At 40.8% G+C, this 25219-nt stretch overlaps 1 protein-coding gene across 1 annotated transcript in view; it reads right to left on the bottom strand.

The window, feature by feature from the left end:
- NLRP4 (NLR family pyrin domain containing 4) overlaps positions 1–21115 on the bottom strand; it is a 29792-nt gene extending 8677 nt beyond the window's left edge. Inside the window, exons 1-6 of the mRNA XM_027037248.2 lie at positions 20836–21115; positions 12188–13760; positions 10974–11135; positions 9209–9376; positions 4227–4394; positions 1387–1557 (exon numbers count right to left, since the gene is read on the bottom strand). Of these exons, the coding sequence (XP_026893049.1) occupies positions 1387–1557; positions 4227–4394; positions 9209–9376; positions 10974–11135; positions 12188–13760; positions 20836–21115 (2522 nt within the window). The remainder of the gene's footprint in view (positions 1–1386; positions 1558–4226; positions 4395–9208; positions 9377–10973; positions 11136–12187; positions 13761–20835) is intronic.
- Positions 21116–25219: the final 4104 nt, after the last annotated feature.

Raw genomic sequence — 25219 nt, 5'->3', positions numbered from 1 at the left:
GGCTTTCCCCCCTCTAAGATACTGCAACTTTTAAAAAGTTGTTTATTTTGAGAGAGAGAGCCCATGTGAGTGGGGGCAAGGGAGAGAGAGAATCCCAAGCAGGCTCCTTGCTGTTGGCACATAGCATGATGCAAGGCTTGCTCTCACAAACTGTGAGATCATGACCTGAGCCAAAATCAAGAGTCAGATGCTTAATGGACTGAGTCACCCAGGTTCCCCCCTTTTTCTTTTTCTTGAAACATAGTATATGCAGTTATTTTATATGCAGGTCTGATTTGAAGGGGTATATGCACCCTAATGTTTATGGCAGCATTGTCAACAAACTGTGGATAGAGTCCAAGTATCCATCAAGTGATGAACGGATAAAGAACACACACACACACACACACACACACACACACACACACACACAGAGGAATATTGCTTAGGCATCAAAAAGAATGAAATCTTGTCATTTGCAATGACTTGGATGGAGTTAGAAGGTATTATGCTAAGTGAGATAAGGCAGACAGAGAATGACAAATAACATGTGATTTCACTCACATGTGGAATTTAAGAAAACAGATGAACATATGGAAGGCAGGCGGAAGAGAAGAGAGGGGAACAAACCATAAGAGACTCTTATGTTCTCAATAGAGAACATACTGAGGGTTGATGGAGGGAGGTGGTAGGGGATGGGCTACATGGGCTATGGGTATTTAGGAAGGCAGGTGGTGTGATAAGCATTGGGTGTTACAGGACTCCTTTCTCCAAGTAACCAACTGAACAAGGAATACAAAATTCTGAACTGAGATATCTTGATGTATTACATAAAAAGAATTGTGTCTAATCCACATCTCTTGATTTCTCAGGGAAAGAGACACTTGATGAGGTAATGCTGTCCCTCTTGGGAACTCCATCACCATAAGGTTACCCAAATATTTCTCCATTTTATAACATCAAATTAAATCTTTTCATTATTTCCTTTACTATTAAATTTACTGCCCTGATTCCTTCCTCAGGTGTTCCTTGTGTTATCCATGTGTGTCCCACTCCTGTTATCAGGCCTCCCATTGCCATGTTAGATCTACCTACCTGAGATTTCCACCCCAAGATCCCTGTTCACTTGGTGCAACTCATGTCAAGCATCCAACCCAAGACCATCCCTCAGCCCCCAGTCATAATTAGGTTATTTCCCTCAGCCTATATGTCTACCCTGCTGAATGACTAGCTACAACACCCTAAATCTGTGACACAAGGAGGAGGTAAGGTTTGCTCACCTCAACATTTCCACAAGAGTCTGAGTCAGGTCATTTCTAAACTTTACATTCTGAGGAACAGACCCTATGGCTCTCCTCAATTCCAGATAGATTCTGAGCAATCCGAGCGTTCCTCAAGAACACCTACCACAGTGACCACAGGTGGCAGCCTGGCTGCTTCAAGGCCTCACAGAGAAGTTTCAAGTTTTCATATTTCAGGACGTTGGCACTGAGGTCTAGATGGGTCAAGCTTTTGTTATACAGAAGAACGTTGTAGAGGTATTTCCAGGAGTGTTCAGTGAGGTAACAGTAACCTAATCTGTGGAGACAAACATGGGAGGAAAGGAGGGAAGGACTGACACCTCACAGAACTTAACTCCATGTTAAAAGTAGGAGTCCTGTAATTTTCCATATACAGTCCTTAATGAAGCAATGAACCTGTGGCTTATCTGAAAATACCTCTCTTTGAGTTTCCTTCCTCACATGATACACGAATTAGAAAATAAAACTGATAAAGTAATGCTGAGGGAAAACTATGGCACAATGAATACTCGAGAAGAATGTAGAAAATGTTGGTTTTAACTCTACATCTGATATTGTCCTTGGACAAGGCATTTACCTTATGACACTCTTCTCTCATTGGACTGAGGAAGTGCATTGAATTACCTTATGTATAAAATCCTCTTTCTTTTTCAATTCTGTTACTCTTTAAAATCCTAAGTTCATGGCTTTCAACAAGATGCATGTTAACTTGGGAAATATTCTAAGGTACCACAAAGTAAAGCAGGGGTTGCAAACTCGTGTCGACTGAACCACACATAGCCAATAGACTTAAATTTTCTGGCATTTTATATTTAAATTTTAGTTTTAAACTTTCACAATTTAGTGGCTGTACAATATTAAGTTACTATGGTAAAAATATTCTTTGATGAAGATTACTCTAACATTTCATAGGATTTAAATATTTTACTGTGTTTAAGTGTCTTATTTTCAACCCTGGCAAACATTGACAACTAAAAATTTTCTACTTAGAGAAGTTGTCATGTTCTTTATTTACCAGGAATAAAAAAAAATGCAAGTTAATATGCTGATGCTGAATATACTTGTACTTTAGATACTTAGCCCTATAAGTAAAATAACTCATTTTACATCCAACAAATCCAGGAAAAATATGTAGCTTGTTTGTAAGATCTCACTCAATATTAATGTTGTATCAACTACTTCTAAGTTTTTTATATCCGTATATTTATTTCAATATAACCAATCATTTCCATGTGGTCTTCTTCCCAAATGTTTCTATTTATATTTCATCCTGATTTCTTTTATTGAGGCATAATTCAAATACAGCCTAGTGTATTTTTACAGTATTATATATTTAAGGTGTATAGTTTAGGTACACCCATCGCCATTGGATGATGGAACATATCCATCAACTCCAAAACTTTCCTCATGCCCCTCTGTCATCTGTCCCTCCTCGTGACCCATCTGCCCCACACTTAGGCAGTCACTGATCTGCTTTGTGTCTCTATAGATTAGTTTGCATTTTTGAGTTTTATCATATAATGTGTATTCTTCCTTTCTAGATTCCCCTGGATTTTCTACACCAACGTTCATGTTGCTTAAGAATAAAGAGAGTTTTACTTTACTTTTTCAAGGCTGGATTCTTTAGCTATGTTCTGGGAAATTGTGAAACTACCTGAGAACAATTTTCTAAGCATTTTCACCAAGACTAGGGTTTAGTTTACAGGTAATCCTATCCCCCTCCCAAGGGGAGACTATTCTGAACACTCTACCTGATGTCTTGTGAATGAGAACTATGCCCTAGTCTGTGTGAGGACCAGGTCCAGCACCCTCACATCCTCTCAGGGTGGCCCTTCCCTGAGAAAGGGAAAGGTAGTTTTCTCTCATGTTTATGTGAGCCAGAACCCTGCTGCGTGCTTGAGGGGGTGTCTTTCAGACTTTGACATTTTCTAGATGCTTTGGCGTGCTGTTCTGTGACCTCCCACAAACTTCCTAGACTCTCAGCCAACATCTCCCCAAACCCTGTAGTCTGCCATGCTCCATGTGAGTTCTCTCTTCCTGAACAGTATCCTGGAAACTTTCTGCATAGTCAGCTGGGACAATTATAAGACTCCCCCTGTTTGTCTCCTGTCTCTCAGGAATCCATGTCCTTCATTGCCTGATGTCTAGAAAATGTTGTTTCACTTATTTGGTTATTTTTGGTTGTTTTCAGGGGGAGATTAAATCCAGTCCCTGTTTTTCCATTTTGACTAGAAGTGATGGCCTCTAACTGGCTTGATTTATTCTCAGAGTACTCTTATTCTCACATAGGTCACATTTTTACAAACCCAGAAGTGTAAACAGAGAAACGTTTCTCTCCCACCTTCCAGTTCTGTTCCCCACAATCTATATCATATCACTAAGGATATTTGCATATAAAAAAACAGACCCAAATGCATATGTATTTTCCCACCTCCCCTTTCTTACCAGTATTATCATAAACTGAAGACAGATGTGGAACTTTATTCAATGAAGCCAATGCCCCCAAGGTCATCTTGCTCCGCTGTGGCCCTTAGCAAGGACCATAGGTGAGAGCTCACTGTACATACTAGTAACAGGTAAACAGTAGGGAGTAAGGAAGTATCCGAGTGTTGTAGTTACTTTCACCCAGTCTAATATTGTGTATGCTCTGTATGTGCTCTGCATAACCTCAACTTTCATAATACTTCTAGGACAGCATTTTTTCCCTCCTCCTGTTTACAGAGGAGCAATTTGAACCCAAGAGAAGTTAGGTAACTTGGCTCAAGATGACAAGGGTTAAGTGGTAAATCCAGGGGTAGAGCTCAAGTTCTCCTGAATCCTCAGCTTAGGCTTTCAAATTTCTGCAGTGGTGCCTCCATCACTGGGTAGGATTTTAGACAACTGGCCCAAGTTCAAACTAACCACTGCCTTGGTTCTCCACAGTGGACCCTCCCAATGTGCACTTACATCAAGCCCTCTAGACCACAGTCACGGCGCTGCAAGGCCTCACACAGCAGGGGTACCCCTTGGTCCAGGTAGTTGTAGGATACATTAAGAAGCTTCAGCTTCTTGCTGCTGTTTAGGACACAGGTAAAGGCTTCACAATCATCTGCTGAAAGGTGACAATTTGCCAGCCTGTAGGAAAAAGAAGAGGTCACATTTTGTTGGTTTCTTTCTCTGATCCATTCCCCTTGTTAATCCTGTACAAGTCAGGAAGAACATACTTGCTCTGCTTTGGCACCTCATGGACCCCGTTCTTGATCCTGGTAACTCTCAGGACTTGAGGAGTCACTAGAGACATAGGCTTATTATCCATGTACGACCTAGGGAACTGCTACAAACACATCACATGATCTATGAGGCCCCATCCTATTCCTATATCCTTGTGTCCAGCCATGTTGGCCATTTTCAGTTGCCTTACCCACATTAGGAGCTACTCAAGGTAGTCATTCATGTTTGCTGCTCTCCACATGTCCCCCCAAATCTTCTGACCCACTTAGGGTTTTTGCACTTGTGCACCTTGTTGGAATGCTCTTTGCCTGGTCTTTAGTTTGATCTTCATCTTTCAGGTCTCTGCTCGAGCAACACCTCTTCAGAGGACATTCTGTTGAAGATGCCTTCAACTGGAATTCTATAGCACTCATCAATTGGTAGCTTGAGTAGGTGGAGGCTGCCAGTAATTATGGTTTTCTATTACCTCAGCCACTCTCCCTCTGGCTGCCACAGAAAAGGTATAAACTAGGTCCAGAGGTGATAGAATAAAGATGTAAACAATTAGTTGTTAAGAAATGAAAATGTAATTGGCAAGTTACCAAGTCTGTAGCTCCTAAAATTTTTCTAAGATGATTCTGTGTCAAAGCTTGGTTTAAAAAAGTTGTTTCTAGCATTAGGGTATTATTTTCAAGGATTAAAAAAAGGGGGGGGGGTTGACTTACTGTACACTACCTACAAACAATAACTCCAAATGGATCATAGACTTAAATATAAGAGTTGAAACTCTTAGAAGAAAACATGGCAGTAAATTTTCATCGCCTTGGGTTGGGCAATGGTTTCTTAGATAGGACATCAAAAGCACAAGAGGCAGAAGAAAACTACCTTTCAACATAAAAAAATGGAACAGAATAAAAAGCCCAGAAGTAAACCAACACTTATATAGTCAATTAGTCTATGACAGAGGAGGCAAGAATACATAATGGGGATAATACAGTCTCTTCAACAAACAGAAAGTGGTCCAGTTTTTCCAGCATTAATAGCATACACAAAACCAAAATGAATTAAATGCCTGATGTGAAACCATAAAACTCCTAGAAGAAAACATAGGCAGTAATCTCTTTGACATTGGCCTTAATGACATTTTTCTAGATAGGTCTTCCCAGGCAAGAGAAACAAAAGCAAAATTAAACTATTGAGACTACATCAAACCAAAAAGCTTTTGCATAGCAAGAAAACCAACAAAATGACAAGGCGACCTACTGAATGGGAGATATTTGCAAATGACAACCCCTTATGGGATATAATATCCAAAATCTGTAAAAAACTCACACAACTCAACACCAAAGAAACACTTCTCCAAAGAAGACATCCAGATGGCCAATAGACACATGAAAAGATGCTCAACATCACTCATCATCAGAGAAATACAAATCAAAACCACAATGAGATACCACCCCATACCTGTCAGAATGGCTAGTATCAAAACAACAAAAAATAAGTGTTGGTGAGGCTGTGGAGAAAAGGGAACATTTATCCACTATTAGTGGGAATGTAAACTGGTGCAGCCACTATGGAAAACAGTTTGGAGTTTCCTCAAAATATTAAAAATAGAATTTCCATACCACCCAGTAATTTCACTACTAGGTATTCAAATTAGAAACAAAAACACTAATTTAAAAGATATGCAGCACCCCTAAAACATTATTTACAACAGCCAAGATATGGAAGCAACCCAATTATCCATACATAGATGAATGGATAAACAAGAGTGGTACACACACACACACACACACACACACACACACACACACACACACACTGGAATATTACTTGGCCATAAAAAAGAAATCTTGCCATTTGCAACAACATGGACGGACCTGGAGGGTATAGTACTATGTGAAATAAGTCAGAGAAAGACAAATACCATATGATGTCACTAATATGTGGAACTTAAACAAATGGACAAAGAAAAAGATACCACCACCACCAACACCAACACCAGACCTAAATACAGAGAACAGACTGGTTGCCAGAGGGGAAGTGGGGATGGAGGGATGAACAAAATAGATAAATGGTCTTAAGAGGTATAAACTTCCAGTTATAAAATAAAGTCATGGAAATGTAAGTACAGCATAGGGAATATAGTCAATAATATTGTTGTAGCCTTGTAGTGTGACAGAGGGTAACTATACTCGTCATGGTGAGCATTTTGTAATGTATGTAATTGTTGAATCATTATGTTGTTCACCTGAAATTAAATATGTGAACTATATATACTTCAATTAAATATAAAGACATATAGAAAAACTAAAAAATTTAAAAAAAATTGTGTTTCAAAGGACACCATTAAAAAAGTGAAAAGAGGGGTGCCTGGGTGGCTCAGTTGGTTAAGCATCTGACTCTTGATCTCAGCTCAGGTCATGATCTCATGGTTGGTGGGATCAAACCCGTCATTGGGCTCTGAGCTGCCAGTGCAGAGCCTTCTTGGGATTCTCTCTCCCCTTCTCTCTCTGCTCCTCCCTTGCTTGTGCTGGCATGCTCTCTCTTTCAAAATAAATAAACGTAGTTTTAAAATTCAAGTGAAAAGATAAATGAAATTAGAGAAAAGATAAATTAAGAGTACATTTATCTTAAGCACTGAGAAATGGATAGAATTGTTGAATCATTATATTGTACGTATGAAACTAATATAACACTGATTATAAAAAATTGAAAAGACAATTCATAGAATAGGAGAAAAAATTTGTGAATTATGTATCTTGCACATAACTTGTATTACAACTCATCACATAAAAAGACCAACAAACCAATTAAAAATGTGCAAAGGACTTGAATAGACATGTCTCCCAAGACATACAATTGCCAACAATCACATGAAAAGATTTAACATTATTAGTCATTCAGAAAATTCAAACCAAAACCAGAATAAGATGCCACATCAAACCTGCTGGATGGCTACAATAAAAATAATGGAAGGTAAGTATTTGTAAGGATATGGAGAAATTAGAACCCTCATACATTTCTGGTAGGAATGTAAAATTGTCCAGCCACTGTAGAAAACACTGTGGTGGTTACCCCAAAATGTTAACATGAAATTATGACTCATTTCCACTTCTAATTATATACCCAAGAAATTGAAAACAGGTGTTTAAACACTAATATTCATAGCAACACTATTCACAACAGCCAAAGGTGTCAATAACCTAAACACACATTAACAGACGGGTAAACAAAATGTAGTATATCCACACAATGGGATATCATTCAGCCATAAAAAGGAAAGAAATACTGGTACAAAACATGATTTAGATGAACTTGACAACATTTTACTAAGTAAAGGAAGCCACTCACAGAAGACCACATATTGTAGGATTTAATTTAAATGAGAAGTCCAGAATAGGCAAATTCATTAAGACTGAAAAGTTAGTGGTTGCCAGGGCAACAAGGCAATGGGGAGTGAGTGCTAATAGGTATGGAGTTTGTTTTCAAGGTTCTAAAATCAGATCGTTGTGATGGTTGCATACTCTTGTCAGTATAGACTAAGACCACTTGGTATATTCTTAATATGGAAGGGGTGAGTTTTATGGTTATGTGGATTGTATCTTGATAAAGCTGTTATTAACAAATGGGTTTGGGTCTTTGTGTATTTGGTTGATGGGCAACTAGAGAAAGCATTTGAAAATGTGGGTACTATTTGTAGCAACATGGATGGAACTGGAGAGTGTGATGCTAAGTGAAATAAGCCATACAGAGAAAGACAGATACCATATGGTTTCACTCGTATGTGGATCCTGAGAAACTTAACAGAAACCCATGGGGGAGGGGAAGGAAAAAGAAAAAAGAGGTTAGAGTGGGAGAGAGCCAAAGCATAAGAGACTCTTAAAAACTGAGAACGAACTGAGGGTTGATGGGGAGTGGGAGGGAGGGGAGGGTGGGTGATGGGTATTGAGGAGGGCACCTTTTGGGATGAGCACTGGGTGTTGTATGGAAACCAATTTGACAATAAACTTCATATATTGAAAAAAAATAAGTAGAAACACACTAAAAAAATGTGGGTACTACTGAAGGTCAATAGAGGTTAAGTATTGGAATCATTACTTGATTGAAAACAATTCTTGAAGTGTCATATACACACAGAAAAGTACATAAGTGCTAAGTGTTGGCCAATGAATGGTCACGAACTGAACACACTTGTGTTACTAGTATCCAGGTCAAGAAACAGCATATCTATCACCTCCTGTCGCTATCCTAACCTCTAATACCATGTCTTGCCCATCTTTTAACTTTATATAAAATCATATAATCTACTCTCAAGTTTGGCTTGAGATTCATCCAAACTGTTGCTTATAGTTGTAGATTCATTCTCAGGGAATGAGAATTCTCTTATTTAACTTACTGTTAGTAGATATTTCCATTTTTCAGGTATTATGGATACTTGCCATGTATGTTTTTTAGTAACTCTTTTTCAGCAAACTTATACATCAACTCTGTTGAATGTACACCTAGAAGTGGGATTTTAGTAATACAGAATGCCAGAACCTATGAAAGCCAAATACAGGCAAATGTTTTGCAAAGTGGTTGTACCATATTCTAACCTCCATATTCTATCCTCAAATGCACAGGAGATTATGTTTGTGTATGAATAATAGAAAAGGGGATGAAAGTAGACAGGTAAAAAAAAGTATATAATCCCCTCTGGGATCACATCAGTGATCCTGGGGAGCATAAAAACTTACAGTAGTTCTTCTACATTGCACATTGGATTGTTCAGGGCATTACAGAGCAACTTCACATCATTGCACGAGAGTGTTGTACCACTGAGGTTCAGGTATTTCAAATCTGGACTATGAGTGAGCACCTCAAAGAAAAGCCAACTGTCACCAGCGAAGGTAACATTATTCATCCTGCAAAAGTAAAGAAAATTTTGGGGACGTTTCATCCAACAAAACCTGAGAACACAGCCTGAGCACCTGTCTTTGAACTATGGCCTCTAATTAGCTCTCAGATCTCTAATTTCACAACTCAGTCGTGTAGCTTAGTGGTTCTCAATCTGCCGACCAGCCCCTATGAGGGCAAAATGGCCCAATGTCTGGAGACATCTCTGTTTTGCTGGGGTATGTGAATGTGTTCTGCTAGCAGCTAGTGAGTAGAAGTCAGGGATGCTACTAAACATCCTACGGTGTACAGGACAGTGCTCCACCACCAAGAATGAGACACCCTAATGAAATACCATCCATGTTAAAAACTCCCAAATTTAAATGGGTTAGCACAATGTTTATTTTTCCCTCGTGTAATGTTTCCACGCAGGTATTACTGATGTTTGGAGGGGAGGGGTTTCTTTTAAGCCAATAGTTTTCTACCTTGGATGTACATTGAAATCCCATGGGAGATATTTTGATAAATTGGTTTGGAGGCTTGACTTGGGCACGAGGAACTTTTTAAAACATCCTTGGATAGTTTTAACATGCAGAAAATATTACAAAGTCACTGCTCTACATCCTTCTCAAAGCATGGCTCCTGGACAAGCCACATCTCAGCATCATCTGGGGACTTGTTAGAAATGCAGTCTTATGCCCAACTCCAGACTTACTAAAGCAGGTGTTTCCATTTTGATGAAGTTCAATTTTAATGACCTGACACTCCACTGTGTAAGTACAGACCTGGCTGGTTTCCCTCTGTCTTGTGACTTCAACATTCCACTAGCAAATGGGGAATGCACATATAGAAACTCTGGTCTCTTAAAGGCTTTTGTATAAAAGTCATACTTCTGCTCACATTTTATTGCCAAGAAAGAGTCACATACTCCTATTTAGATGCCAGAGATCCACAGACATGGACAAGACAACATCATACTACGGCAAGGGGAGCACACCTAGACACCTGTGCCAGACCAATTCTCAGACAATACCACTCTTGCATATCCTTCCTGTTCTCTGGAATCCATAAGTTCCATGTCCTCTCAGAAGGTAGTCTAAACTCCTCGACTAGGAGGACTTTCCAGACAACCAGAATCTTGGATTTTCTCTCATCCTTTCATGTGCACCTCCCACTCAGAAATGTCTATACATTTCATGGCGAGGAAACAAGCCAAGTCACACCTGACCATAGTGTTCCTTGAGGTCAAGACCATAATTCTTACCCCTACTTTATCCTTGGGATTTAGTAAAAGTCTGACACCAGCTGGATCCCAAATGTTGGTTGACATAATGCTCCTTAAGCATTTTTAGAAGCAGCAAGTGTGGTGGCCACCAGAAGAGGCTCTGCAGTTGACCAGCTCTGAAGTTCAGAACCCAGATTTTCCCTTTCATAGCTTTGTGACCTTGAGAAACACATTTTAATGTGATGAGTGCAGTAAAAGGTGACACAGCAAGAGAAATAGGCATGTGGAAATCTGCTCTGATTATAATTCTTTGATTATGCAGTTGGCCTCACCTAAAAGTGCGGTGGGACCAATTTGTTATCTACACCAGAGACTCAAGTCTAGGAGGATCCCCAACTTACTGAAGCTTTTGAAGGTGACAGCTGGGATGCCTCAGCTGATTACACAAAGTTACATAGGTTGACTCACTGAGGATACTGTGACTCATTTGGAGTTCTCTGAGGTGCTCATTTGTAGTGAGCACAGAGCAGATATCATGCCAACAGAGGATATTGTAACTTGACCTGTAAGAAAGGAGAAAGGATGTGTTTTCCAGGATATTGTCAACCCAAGCAATTCATAACATAAGAAAAAATTATCTTCCTGGACATAAAAACTCTGACATAGCCCAACCTTTAAGTAGACAGAATAACATCCATCAGGTAAGTTTTATATTCATTATTCTCAACCGAGGGGACTGTTGTCCCCTCTGCCCAGGCAACATTAGGCAATATCCGGAGACTTTTTTTGTTGCTACAACTTATGGGAGGGGTACTTCTGGCATCTAGTGGTAGAAACCAGGGATGCTGTTAAACATGCTACAATGCGCAGGAAAGCTTCCCCTCACCCCCTGCCAACACAGAATTATCCCTCCCAAAATATCAATAGTGCCAAGGTTGAGGAACCTTGCCCTATATATGGGCAGTTTTATACTTAAGACTGGGGCAGGACATCCCAGCTGTAAGTGAGTCTTGAGTAATATAGCCTAGGCTCAAACCTAGCCTTCACAACTTCCTAACTTGGCCAGCCTACAGGATCTTTTTGCTCCAGTTTCCCCATCTGTAACATGATAAGAATCTACCTCATATGATTTTCAGGAGCACTTAGTTAAAATTTATAAGATTTCTAGAGTAAATTTTAAAAGGTAATTTTTTTTCAATATATGAAATTTATTGTCAAACTGGTTTCCATACAACACCCTAAAAGGTAATTTTTAACTGGGAATTCAAGAAAGGATGTGAGTGTGGTCCTTTGAGAATGATGCTAATTTTAAGTACATACGAACCATATTGAAAAGTATAAGAAACACACATGGATTCTCATATTCAATCTCCACAATACCTCACAACGTAGTTAACATTATTGCCCTACATTTAGTGAGGCAACTTCAACAAAGAAGGGAAATCCCATGGGCAAGGTCATGTAGTTCATAAACAGTCACACAAGGACCTGAGCTAAGGTCTGTTTGACAGAAGCAATGACAATCCTATAATAAAAATGCCATCAGCCAAGCCCACCTGGAAATGTGGACAAATGCTGAAAAGATAACAGAAAGAAAGCAATTAGATGGACTCACACAGAGCTGTCTGCATTTCCCACTTGAAAGACATTCTGGGTGGAGAAGCAAAGCTTCTGCAAACTGGAACAGTATTTTAAGCAGTAGGCAGAAACCTGCAAGTCTACGTGGTCCGTGATGGTAAAGTGAACATCTTGGAAGAAGTCCATTGCCCACTGCACAAAACCTTCATTCTGCATCTCAAACAGACAGTAACACAATGCCAAGAAATCTGTCTGTTTCTGAAGATGCTCATTCTCACCTATGCGCTGCAAGTGCTGGTGACATTCCTGCTGTATCTCCTGGGACAGGTGAAAGCCAAAAACTGTATCCAGCTTTTGTTGTTCCTTTTCATTTAAAAGGCCAAATATGAAACACCCCAAAGAAATCCAATGTACCTTTTCTTTCTTCAAATAGGTAAATAGCACAGCCTTTCTACATCCAACAGCTGGGTTAGGATGGTCCATGTGGCTCTTGAGAAAATAGAACATGGCGGCACAGAACTCCTGGATGCTCACATGGAGAAACATGTAGGAGTTCTCCTCCTCCTTGCACTTCTGAAGAACCTTTATGTCCAGCAACGTAGAGATGTCAGAATCAACTAACCCATTTCTCCTGAGGTCCCCTTCACTGAACAAAAACATGTTGGTCCACATACCCTCTGCAGCCAGGGAACACAAGCCCTTCAACTGGCCTTGGCTTTGCTCATCTGGACAGCTAGCCCCCTTGGGCGTGAACAAGTTAAAGATGAAAGAGCTATAAAGAGAGGTGGTACGTCGGCAGGTCAGCGCCAGGTCTTTCCCCTTTTCCATTTCCTGCTTCAGACAAGTGCTCACAATCCAGCAAAGGATGGGGATTTGGCACATGATAAACAAATGCCCATTTTCTCTCATGAAACTGAAGGCTTCCATGGCTCTATTCCGGTCTTGAAACATAGAGCAGAAATAGATCTTCTTATCACTGTCACTGAATCCCAGGAGTGTTCTAATTTCTGGGCACTCCAACCTATCCTCAACTTCCTGGGGGTACACAGGTGTAGCAGTGATGAGCAGCGAGGACTCGGGGAGCAATTTCCTCCTCAGCAAGCTGCTCAGGAGCACCTGTACTGGCACCTGCTCCATACAGTCGCTGCACAGATCTGACTCAGGTTCACTCAGGCTACATTTCAGTTCTTCGAAGCTGTCTATGAGAAACAAGAGTCTCTCTGGTTGGGACAGGATCTCCACAAAAGGAGTCAAGGAGTCAGACCAGCCTCTAGAGAGGAGTGCAGCCAAACTGGTCTCTGTCAACTGCTTCATTTCCCGGCAGCAGAGGTAGAAAACATAGGAGAATCTCTCCTGGTAGAGGTTACCCTCCACCCAGGCCAACATCAGCCTGATCAGGAATGTTGTCTTCCCAATCCCTTGTATTCCTTTGAGGAGCACCGTCCGTGTCTGTTTCCCAGTTTCCTTAGGAGCAAAAAACAGTTCCAAGCATTCACGTTCTCTCTGGGTGAGTTCAGGATGTAAGTGATCTTGAATCCTGGGGATAGATTCTCTGAGCCACATGTTGTTGAATTTCTCCTTCACGTGCATTTGGTACAACTTTGTGTGTCCTGAGTGAGAACAAGAGGAAAAAAGAAACATACAACATCTCCAAGTTAAACTCAATGCTCATCATATATTATATATCCTTTTTGACCCTGCAATTTTTCTTCTAAAAATGCATCTTCTCGGGGTCTGCAGGCTGCAGTCTTTGGGCCAAAGCTGGACAACAGCCTGTTTTATAAATACAATTTCACTCGAACACCACCATGCTCTTTGTTTACATGTTGTCTATAGCTACCTTCCCACTACAAATGGCAGAGAGGGGTAGTTGTGGCAGAGACAGTATGAAAAAAACAACAGTGACAAAACTCTGCATATTGGGACACTTGAGAGATTTTTTATAGAAAGAACCCTGAACTGGGGCACCTGGGTGGCTCAGTTGGTTAAGTGTGTGACTCTTGGTTTTGACTCAGGTCATGATCTCACTGTTCAAGAATTTGAGTCCCGAGTCGGGCTCTGCGCTGATAGCTTGAAGCCTGATTAGGATTCTCTCTCCCTCTTTCTGCTCCTCCTCTGTTTGTGCTCTCTCACTCTCGCTCTCAAAATAAGTAAACATTAAAAATAAGAAGAAGAACGCTGAACTCAGAAGTTCAGTGGCCTGTGTGGAGGTCTGGCATCTGCTGCTCATAGCTATGTGATCTGGGGAAGGAAGGAATCTCCCCAAGCTTCAGGTTTCTCAGTTGTAAATGAAAGTAAGGCTGAGCTACCTCATATAGGGAGATTGTGAAGATCACAAGCTATAAGAGACCATGCATGTGGGAGCATAACACATAGTATGAAGGGATTTAGAATAGGAGGCATTTGTCAGATTTGCACTTCAGTTTGGAAAGGGATGATGATATCTCCTGTGGTTGAGAACGAAGACACCAACAAGTCATTCCCACCTACATATAAGCACCATCATGTCTTATAAGCCTAATTCTCTATCAGGTTCTGAGCATGATAGTATTTGCATAGCACTCCTCATGCCCACAATGGTGCACTAAGGTAGAGAATTTGCCCTTCCCTCTCCCCCCCCACTTTTTTTTGAAACAGAGTTGTGAGAGGCTCACTGATTTCAACAGGCCCATGTGAGTGTCATTAAGATTGCAACCATTATCGGGGCGCCTGGGTGGCTTAGTCGGTTGGGCGACCGACTTCGGCTCAGGTCATGATCTCACACTCCATGAGTTCGAGCCCCACATCGGGCTCTGTGCTGACAGCTCAGAGCCTGGAGCCTGTTTCAGATTCTGTGTCTCCTTCTCTCTCTGACCCTCCCCCGTTCATGCTCTGTCTCTCTATGTCTCAAAAATATATAAACGTCAAATTAAAAAAAAATTTTTTAAAGATTGCAACCATTATCTGCCATGCCCTGGCAGGTCCAATCTGAAGGCCAATTCTGCCTTCTGTTCCAAAAAATATATTGGAGTGACTCTTTCAACATGTTCTATGTCCAACAGCATGTTTAATGACCTGGATTAGGGAAGATCATGTTTCTGGTAAGGTTTGACATTCAACCCTCACTCTAGAAAAAAAAAAAAAATTACAAAGAAGGAAACTGAGGAGAGACACACAAAGGGGAAATTCAGAAACTCCTAAAACACTTCCAAGATGACAAGAAACAAACAGAAATTGTTAAAACACAGAAACTATTAATAATTTCATTCACCACTACCAACCAAAAGCAGCACCAAAAATTTGGTTTTAGTGCCTATGATTCATGCCACAAGACATTTGTTTAGCCATATTTTTTTTAATAAGAAACCGAATCCTGTTGAATGTGTATTTTTAGTACTTTTTTGTTCCCTACTGAAAAATTTAGGTCTTCCACTAGCTACATGTACCTATTCAGCAACTTCAATGGGACTGGTGTAACTGAGGAATGAAATCTCTTATTCAATTTAAATTAACTCAAATGTATGCCAACTGGTGCAGCCACTCTGGAAAACAGTGGGGAGGTTCCTCAAAAAATTAAAAATAAATCTACCCTATGATCCAGCAATAGCACCGCTAGGAATTTACCCAAGGGATACAGGAGTGCTGATGCATAGGGGCACTTGTACCCCAATGTTTATATCAGCGCTTCCAACAATAGCCAAATTATGGAAAGAGCCTAAATGTCCATCAACTGATGAACGGATAAAGAAATTGTGGTTTATATACACAATGGAGTACTATGTGGCAATGAGAAAGAATGAAATATGGCCTTTCATAGCAACGTGGATGTAACTCAAGAGTGTTATGCTAAGTGAAATAAGTCATACAGAGAAAGACAGATACCATATGGTTTCACTCTTATGTGGATCCTGAGAAACTTAACAGAAACCCATGGGGGAGAGGAAGGAAAAAAAAAAAAAAAAGGTTAGAGAGGGAGGGAGCCAGAACATAAGAGACTCTTAAAAACTGAGAACAAACTGAGGGTTGATGGGGGGTGGGAGGGAGGGGAGGGTTAGTGATGGGTATTGAGGAGGTCACCTGTTGGGATGAGCACTGGGTGTTATATGGAAACCAATTTGACAATAAATTTCATATATTAAAAATAATAATAATAAAAAAGTTATGTGAAGTCAGAGTGCGTGGGTGGCTTAATCAGTTGAGCATCTTACTCTTGATTTTGACTCAGATCATGATCCCAGGGTTGTGAGATAAAGCCCTGTGTTGAGCTCTACACTGAATATGGAGCCTGCTTAAGATTCTCTTTCCCTCTGCCCCTCCCACCCCCCACTCATGCACTTGCTCGCTCTTTCAAAAATGTTAAACGGTGCCTGTGTGGCTCAGTCGGTTAAGTGTCCCAACTTTGGCTCAGGTCATGGTCTCACAGTTCATGAGTTCGAGCCCCACACAGGGCTCTCTGCTGTCAGCACAGAACCCACTTCAGATCCTCTCTCTCTGCCTCTCTTCCACCCCTGCTCATGCTGGCTGTCTCTTCAAAGTAAATATTTAAAAAGATTAAAAAAGGAAAAATTATGTGAGGTCACTAAAGAGCTATGAAAACAGAAAGTTCTTGAGAAGCCAAGATACAGGAGACAGAGGGAAAGGCCAAGAAGGAGAGCTTAGCACTTGTCTGTTTTCCTTGGGGCATTTTCCTCTAAAGAGGCTTTGAACCTGAATAGACATTAAGGGCTAAGAGGCTAATAAGCCAAGTCAAACTCCTGCCAGGTTCAAGGGTTTGGGGGACAAATGATGGGTTCAGAAGTTCAGCACACGTCAGGCATGAGGGGATACTGGATGGACCATCTGGGAAGAAGGGGAAACTAGCAACAAAATATTCCTCACAAAACACAGCCTGGCTTTGAATTATTTCAATCTGCACTATTAAGGACATATTCATCTGTTACCAGAAGCAATTCCACTTGATCTGGAAGAACATAATCTTGCAGAGCCTCAGTAGCCTCTGCAATGTATTGTATCGAAAGCCCAGTGCTCAAAATTTCCAAGCATGCTGGGAGACAAAAACCACAGGACCAAAACAAGGAGGGGTGGGAAACACATTAGAAAAATATTTACTTAACGGAGCGCCTGGATGGCGCAGTCGGTTAAGCGTCCGACTTCAGCCAGGTCACGATCTCGCGGTCCATGAGTTCGAGCCCCGCGTCGGGCTCTGGGCTGATGGCTTGGAGCCTGGAGCCTGTTTCCGATTCTGTGTCTCCCTCTCTCTCTGCCCCTCCCCCGTTCATGCTCTGTCTCTCTCTGTCCCAAAAATAAATAAAAACGTTGAAAAAAAAAAGAAAAATATTTACTTTAATATCTGTCTCAAAATGAACCTAACTTAAAGTGTTCAATAAAAAAGAAGATAGGAAGGAATGGAAAAACAAAGGGAAATTATATCCATAAAATAGATTAGCTGAGTTTATGAAATCAATAGATGAGTTTGTTAGCAGATTGGAAATAGCTGAAAAGGGGATTAAGGACTAAGAAAATTAGAAATAAACACACAGTCTAAAACACAGAGAAGTAACTGAGGAGACACAGTGTAAAGGTCTAATATGTGTCAGCAGAGTCCCAGAAGGGAGCAAAGAATGGGACAGAAGCAGTATTTTCATATGATGGCTGAGACTGAGGAATGAGGAATGCTACCAAGACACAGGTCCAAGCTTAGCAGCTCTAACAGGTGCAAGCATCTCAACAGCACCTCAGACAGGTGCAAGTACTCCCAACAGGTGCAAGCACCCCAAACAGGGAGAACACAAAGCCTCATCTATGCACATCTTGGTGAGGAGTTGAACGTTGAAGATGAAAACATGATGGTAAGTCAGAATGGCTATCTCCTCCCACTGATACCTTAAATATGCAAAACAAAGGTAATGCCTGCTACCAGGATAAATGTACAAGTGACCCTTAAGGTGTGACATACATTCAACTGGCATTACAGAAGGAGAGAAGAGTCAGAAGAGACTCAAATGTAATGGGGCAGACTTTTCCGGAACTGGAGGAAGATAGGAGTGTACAGATCAAAAGCATCTTTCAAGAGTGGAGCAGCAGGAATTACATTCACATCCACACAACAAAATACGAGGCTCTGGTTACAAGTCCATGGCATGGATTAGAAGCAGACCAGAAGCTGACTAATGTTACAGGTTGTATTGCCAGGATGGTTCAACATTACCCAATGGAGTGAGTGCTTATTCTTCAAAGCAACCCTCAGTCTCTCTTACACCAACAGGAGCAGAGGAGCAGAGGAGCAGAAGCATGGTGACAGGGATGACTGGTCTCCTATTGTGATGAGGCCCTGGAGGTATCGAGAGGACAGTGCGTGAGGCTCAAACCTCTACACAGCCCTGAGGAGAAAGACCAGGGGTCTTTCTGGTCTACGACACAGCATGAAGGTGGGTAGTGGTGCAAAGGTGTGCATGGGAAGGCACATATTCCCACCTGGAAGATCCAGGGGAGGCGGACCTCATGCAACCCACTCTCTATGACCACAGCCTCTGGTGCCATGGCCATGGGCAAGAGGTCACCCACCAGTTTAACCCTTAGAGGGAGCACCTGCCTGGCATTTGCCTCTCCAGCATGGTCCTCCATCACTTGACAATTTTGTGCAAGGAGCTCAGGTGTCAGACCTTAAATTAAGATGCAGTATTATGTCTTGCCTTGATATGTGGTAAAGTTGTGGAGGAAGAGACTGGAATGTCCTAAACTTAAGTCCCCCTCCCTACTTTGTGCCCACAGATATGGTCCCCTAGCTAAATAATCTGTTTATTAAGGAATCAGGCTTAATTCATGTTTATCCCTGAGTAGTGGGTTTCAGTTTCCTGAGAGTCATAGAATTATTCACATTCACATCCTCCAGGGATTCAGGGCACACCCACTCTTTCAGTACCACAAACTGCCTGCCACACCCCTGGTTGTTCACTCTGTTTCTAAGTGCAGTCATCATGGGGCCCCATGTGGTGGTGTTTTGACTATATGTGGCTGTGAGTCTATGTGCTGAAACACTGCTGTTGACTTCACCTGTACAGTGTTGGGGATTACGGGTTTAGTCATCTTCATAACCTAAAGGTGGGAATCCTTCCCCCACCAGCAGGGTATAAAAAGGAGGCAATTAAAACAGGAGTCCACAGGATCTCCACAAGTATTTTGCTTTATTCTACCCCCTCTGGTCTGCGTCCTGGGAGTGCATGGGATTGGCAGGCAGAAGATCTCAGGTGTGAACCTCTGTTGGTCCATGGACTCTGCTGTAGCTCCTCATCTCTGATATGGTTTGAGAATGGGTGTAGGATTGCCACATGGAGCCAAGTCAAGACTGTACCATCAGTGTCCCACTAGAAATTAAGTGGTTCTCCATCTTATTAGACCCAATGGCCTCCCTTTTGAGTAATCTTGTGTCATATCTTTTCTAATCTGAACGGACATGGCACGTCTGATTGGCTTGGTTGGTTCAGTGTCTAACTCTTGATTTTGGCTCAGGTCATGATCCCAAGCTTGTGGGATCAAGCCTCACATTGAGCTCCATGCTGAGTGCAGAGCCTGCTTAAGATTCTCATTTTCAAAAAAAAAAAAAAAAAAGAGGTTAGAGTGGGAGAGAGCCAAAGCATAAGAGGGAGGTAGGAGGGAGGTGGGAGGGTGGGTGATGGGTATTGAGGAGGGCACCCTTTGGGATGAGCACTGGGTGTTGTATGGAAACCAATTTGACAATAAATTTCATATAGTGAAAAAAAAGATTCTCATTTTCTCTTTCTCTCTCCCCCTCTCTCTCACAGCACACAGTGTGTGCTGTGTTCTGTCTAAAAACAAAACAAAACAAAACTAATCTGAAAGGACATTTGTGCCTCATTTAACTTTCCCACAAATGTAATTAAACAGTCAACATGATATCCTAACTGTAATTATAAAAATGAAGTAAAACTTACAGTAAAATGGAATGTATTCCAATATCTAAATGCTCCAACGGGGCTACTATAAAGATGTAATGAAGTTGCCAAGAGCCCACATTGTATGTGGATAGGATACACACAAATACAGACGGTGGTAGTGCAAACTCAGAGGTCACAAGAAGTGCTGATATCTGGGCAGATGAGGGTATAAAATGGTCCACAATTCAATAAAGTTCTGAACAAAAGACACGCTTCCCTCAAAAAAAATATTGGCCCTTAAGATGATACTGCTTATAGGTCACAGATTTTCCGACATGAACTATTGCTTGCTGAATATTAAAACACACACATATGTGGCAATGATTTCGAAATCTCACTGACCACTGGCACTCTATGCAGTCTTGAATAAACACACTACCACACCAGTTACCGTCAGCTCAGTGGACCACCCACAGCAGATGGTGTCATTGCTAATGGGTCAAAGCTATAGTTCCTACAGTACAATATCACCTTGGAGTTTCTGCTTGGACACAAGTTCTCTGCCAAGGACAAAATTACAGGTAATCCAGACAGAAGTGCAGCACAGGTTAGGACAGGATATCCACCCACATTTTACCACGTCTAACCATGAGGTCCTAATTAAGTTACTTTCTATCTACAAGGGTAACACTGTCCCATCATAGATTCTGGACCTGCTGTAGGTAGACATGTAGAGAACGTTTATCAGCATCATGGCATAATCTTCATTATGAGGAACCTGTCCCCATCCCACAACCCCAGACCCTCTCACCTGTGATCTCTTTCTTTGCCTTCTCACAGAGATCTTTTCTATTGATCTTGTTAAAGACACTGAAAGTCACATTCCATGCTTGCTGTTCCTTGTAATGCCTCATCAGCAGGTTTGCAAGATCTTCCCGTGTTGCCTTCTTTACTTCAGTCCAGGGAATTATCTTGAGTCCAAGCTTCAGAGGCTCCTGTTTTAGGAGCTCCTTAAATTTTCTGAACTCATCCTTTTTGAGCTCCTCCAGGTACCACATCAGGCCAAAATCAGAAAAGAAAGATGACGCCATCTTGACCAGGACAGAGATGTCAATCTTCAAGGAGAGAATTACCAGTAACAAGAAATATATGGAACCTGTGAAAAATTCAGGGCAGTACCAAGCTATAAGAAAAAAAAAATCAATTGTAACTAAGTTTTTGTATAGTACCTTGCTAGTTTTGGGGGGAATGGGGATGAGGGCAGGAAGTTCTTTAGACCAGACTCATCTCTTCTCACCTTTTTATTGAAACGATCATGAGAAGGATGACAATAAAATTCAGTGTAAGTAAGAAATAGTCCTTGGAAGAATTTTTTCTAACCCTAATTCTGACAACGCCTGGTGGAGATACATAATAAAACATATCCAATGTGAGTATCCAGGAAAGGACTCCTGATGAAGATACAGATACCTGGTATAAACCAGTTGAAAAAAATTAAATAAGCCAAATATGTCCCAATTAAGGCTTACATAGTTACGGTACCTGATGAGTTCAACTTTAAGGCAAAAATCAAGATGACAGATAGTGATATCTTTACCTAATAAAAAATGGAACAATTATTTCATAAGATATGATAATCTTAACCTATATTCACCTGATATATCCTGAATTTCAATGCAAATAAAGACTTACAAGCAGTGAGAAATTATGTATCTCTAAGTCGATAGTAGAGAAGGCATGCCCACACAAAAACAGTCAGTTGATTTTTTGACAAAGGCACAGTGCAGAAAGGACTTTTTTTTTCAATGACTGGTGCTGGGACAACTGGAAGTCTATATAGAAAAAAAAAAAACGTAGATTCAGATCTCAGATCTTATACAGAAATCAAGTCCAAATGAATTACAGACCTAAATGTAAAATTCAAAACTATAAAATCCTGGAAGAAAAGATAGAAGAAAATCTATAGGACATTGCGTTTGATCAAGAGTTTTTCCAATACAGTATAAAAAGCCTGATCCACAAAAGAAAAATGATAAGCTGGACTTTCCTTTGTTCTGAGAAAATCTTGTTAAGGTAAGGAAAAGACAAGCTACAGACTGGGGAAAAATTATTAAAATTACATACCTGATAAAATATTTCTATCGAGAATATACAAAGGGCTCTTAAAATTCAACAAGAAATTAAACTCAATTAAAAAAAGGTAGAAGATCTGAACAGATACTTCACCAAGGAGGATACACAAATGGCAGAGAAGATCAATGAAGCCAGGAGAAGGTACTTTGAAAAAACAAAATTGACAGACCTGTAGCCAGACTCATCAAGGAAAAAGAGGATCCAAATAAAATCAGAAATCAAAGAAGGGGCACCTGGGTGGCTCAGTCAGTTGAGTGTCTGACCTCAGCTCAGGTCATGATCTCATGATTTGTGGGTTTGATACCCATGTTGGGCTCTGTGCTGACAGCTCAGAGCCTGGAGCCTGCTTCGGATTCTGTGTCTCCCTCTCTCCCTGCCCCTCCCCTGTTCACACTTTGTCTCTGTCTGTCTCTCTCTCAAAAATAAACGTAAAAAAAAAAAAAGAAGTGAAAGAAGTAACAACTAACGCCACATTATATGCCAACAAAGTTGGCAACATGGAAGAAATGGATAAATTTCTAGAAACATACAATCCTCCAAACCTGAATCAGGAATAGAAAATCTGAAGAGCTCAATGACTAGTAATGAAACTGAATCAGCAATAAAAAACTTCCAATGAACAAAAGTCCAGGACCAGATGGATTGGCAAGTGAATTCTACCAAACAATTAAGGAAAAGTTAACACCTATTCTCCTCAGCCTATTCTAAAAAACAGAAGAGGAAGGAAAGCTTCCAAATACATTCTACAAGACCAGCATTACCCTGATGCCAAAAATCAAAGTGCCATACACACACACAAAAAAACTATAATATCCCTGATGAACATAGATGCAAAAATTCCCAACAAAATAATCGCAAACTGCATTCAACACTACATTAAAAAGGCTCACTCAGGGGGTGCCTGGGTGGCTCAGTCGGTTAAGCGTCCGTCTTCAGCTCAGGTCACGATCTCGCGGTCCGTGGGTTCGAGCCCCGCATCGGGCTCTGGGCTGATGGCTCAGAGCCTGGAGCCTGCTTCCGATTCCGTGTCTCCCTCTCTCTCTGCCCCTGCCCCGTTCATGCTCTGTCTCTCTCTGTCTCAAAAATAAATAAAACGTTTAAAAAAATAAAAAAAAAAAAAGGCTCACTCAGTACAACCAAGTGGGATTTATTCCAGGGATACAGGATGTTTCAATATTAGCAAATCAATGTGATACACCACACTAATAAAACAAAGGATAAAAATTATGATTATCTCAATAGATGTAGAAAAAGCATCTGACAATCGAGCTCTGCGCTGACAGCTCAGAGCCTGGAACCTGCTTCAGATTCTGTCTCCCTCTGTCTGCCCCTCCCCCACTCACACTCTGTCTCTCTCAAAAATAAATAAACATTAAAAAATAAAAAAGAGGGGTGCCTGGGTGGCTCAGTTGGTTGAGCGTCTGACTTTGGCTCAGGTTATGATCTCATGGTTGGTGGGTTTGAGCCCCGCACCGGCCTCTGTGCTGGAGCTCAGAGGCTGGAGCCTGCTTCAGATTCTGTGTCTTCCTCTCTTTCTCTGCCCCTCCCCTGCTCACACTCTGTCAATCTCTCTCACAAAAAATAAACATGTAAAAAAATTAAAAGAAAAAAAAAGAAAAATCATCTGACAAAATTCAACATCCATTTATGATAAAAACTCTCAACAAAGTGAGTTTAGAGGGGACATACCTCAACACAATAAAGACCATATATAAAAAACCCATAGCTAACACCACACTCAATAGTGAAAAACAGAGTTTTCCCTCTAAGATCAGGAACAAGACAAGGATGTCCACTCTCACCACTTTTATTCAACATAGTACTAAGTCCTAGCCATAGTAATCAGACATGAAATACAAGGCATTCAAATTGGTAGGGAAGAACTTAAACTGTCACTATTTGCAGAGAACATGATACTATGTATAGACAATTCTAAAGACTCCACAAAGAAAAAAAAAAAGCCCTATTAGAATGAATGCAGTCAAGTTGCAAGATACAAAATTAATGTACAGAAATCTGTTGCATTTCTGTATACTGCTAATGAAGTAGCAGAAAGAGAAATTAAGAAAACAATCCCAATTTCAATTGCCCCCAAAAGAATAAAATACCTAGAAATCAACTTAACCCAAGAAGTGAAAGACCTGTACTCTGAAAACTAAAACATTGATGAAATAAATTGAAGATGACAAAAACAAATGGAAAGATATTCTATTCTCATTGATTGGAAGAATTATTATTAAAAATGTCTATACCACCCAAAGCAATCTACAGATTCAGTGCAATCCCTATTAAAATACCAACAGTTTTCATGGGACTAGATTAATCCTAAAATTTGTATGGAATCACAAAAGACCCCCAATAACCAAAGCAATCTTAAGAAAGAAGAACAGGGGCGCCTGGGTGGCTCAGTTGGTTGGGCGTCTGGCTTCGGCTCAGGTCATGATCTCACGGTTCATGGGTTTCAGTCCCGCGTTGGGCTCTGTGCTGACAGCTCGGAGCCTGGAGCCTGCTTCGGATTCTGGGTCTCCCTCTCTCTCTCTGCCCCTCCCCTGCTCATGCTCTGTCTCTGTCTCAAAAATAAATAAAAAACATTAAAAAAAAAAAGAACAAATCTGGAGGTATCACAATCCCAGATTTCAAGGTATGTACTACAAAGCTGCAGTAAACAAAATTGTATGGTACTGGCACAAAAATAGATCAATAGAACAGAATAGACAGCCCAGAAATAAACCCACCTATATGGTCAATTGGTCTATGATGAAGGAGGCAAGAATATTCAATGGGGGAAAAGACAGTTTCTTCCACAAATGGTGCTGGGAAAACTTGACAGCTACATGCAAAAGAATGAAACTGGACGACTTACTTGCACCATATACAAAAATAAACTCAAAATTGATTAAAGACTTAAATGTAAGACTTTATACCATAAAACTCCTAGAAGAGCATAGGCAGTAATTTCTTTGATGTGGCCATAACAATGTTTTTCTAGATATGTCTCCTCAGGCATGGTAAACAAAGAGCAAAATTAAACTACTGGGACTGCATCAAAATAAAAACCTTTT

Source organism: Acinonyx jubatus, chromosome E2 (assembly GCF_027475565.1).
Source record: "Acinonyx jubatus isolate Ajub_Pintada_27869175 chromosome E2, VMU_Ajub_asm_v1.0, whole genome shotgun sequence".
Classification (NCBI taxonomy): Eukaryota; Metazoa; Chordata; class Mammalia; order Carnivora; family Felidae; genus Acinonyx; species Acinonyx jubatus.
This window is presented reverse-complemented; position numbering and strand designations above follow the sequence as displayed.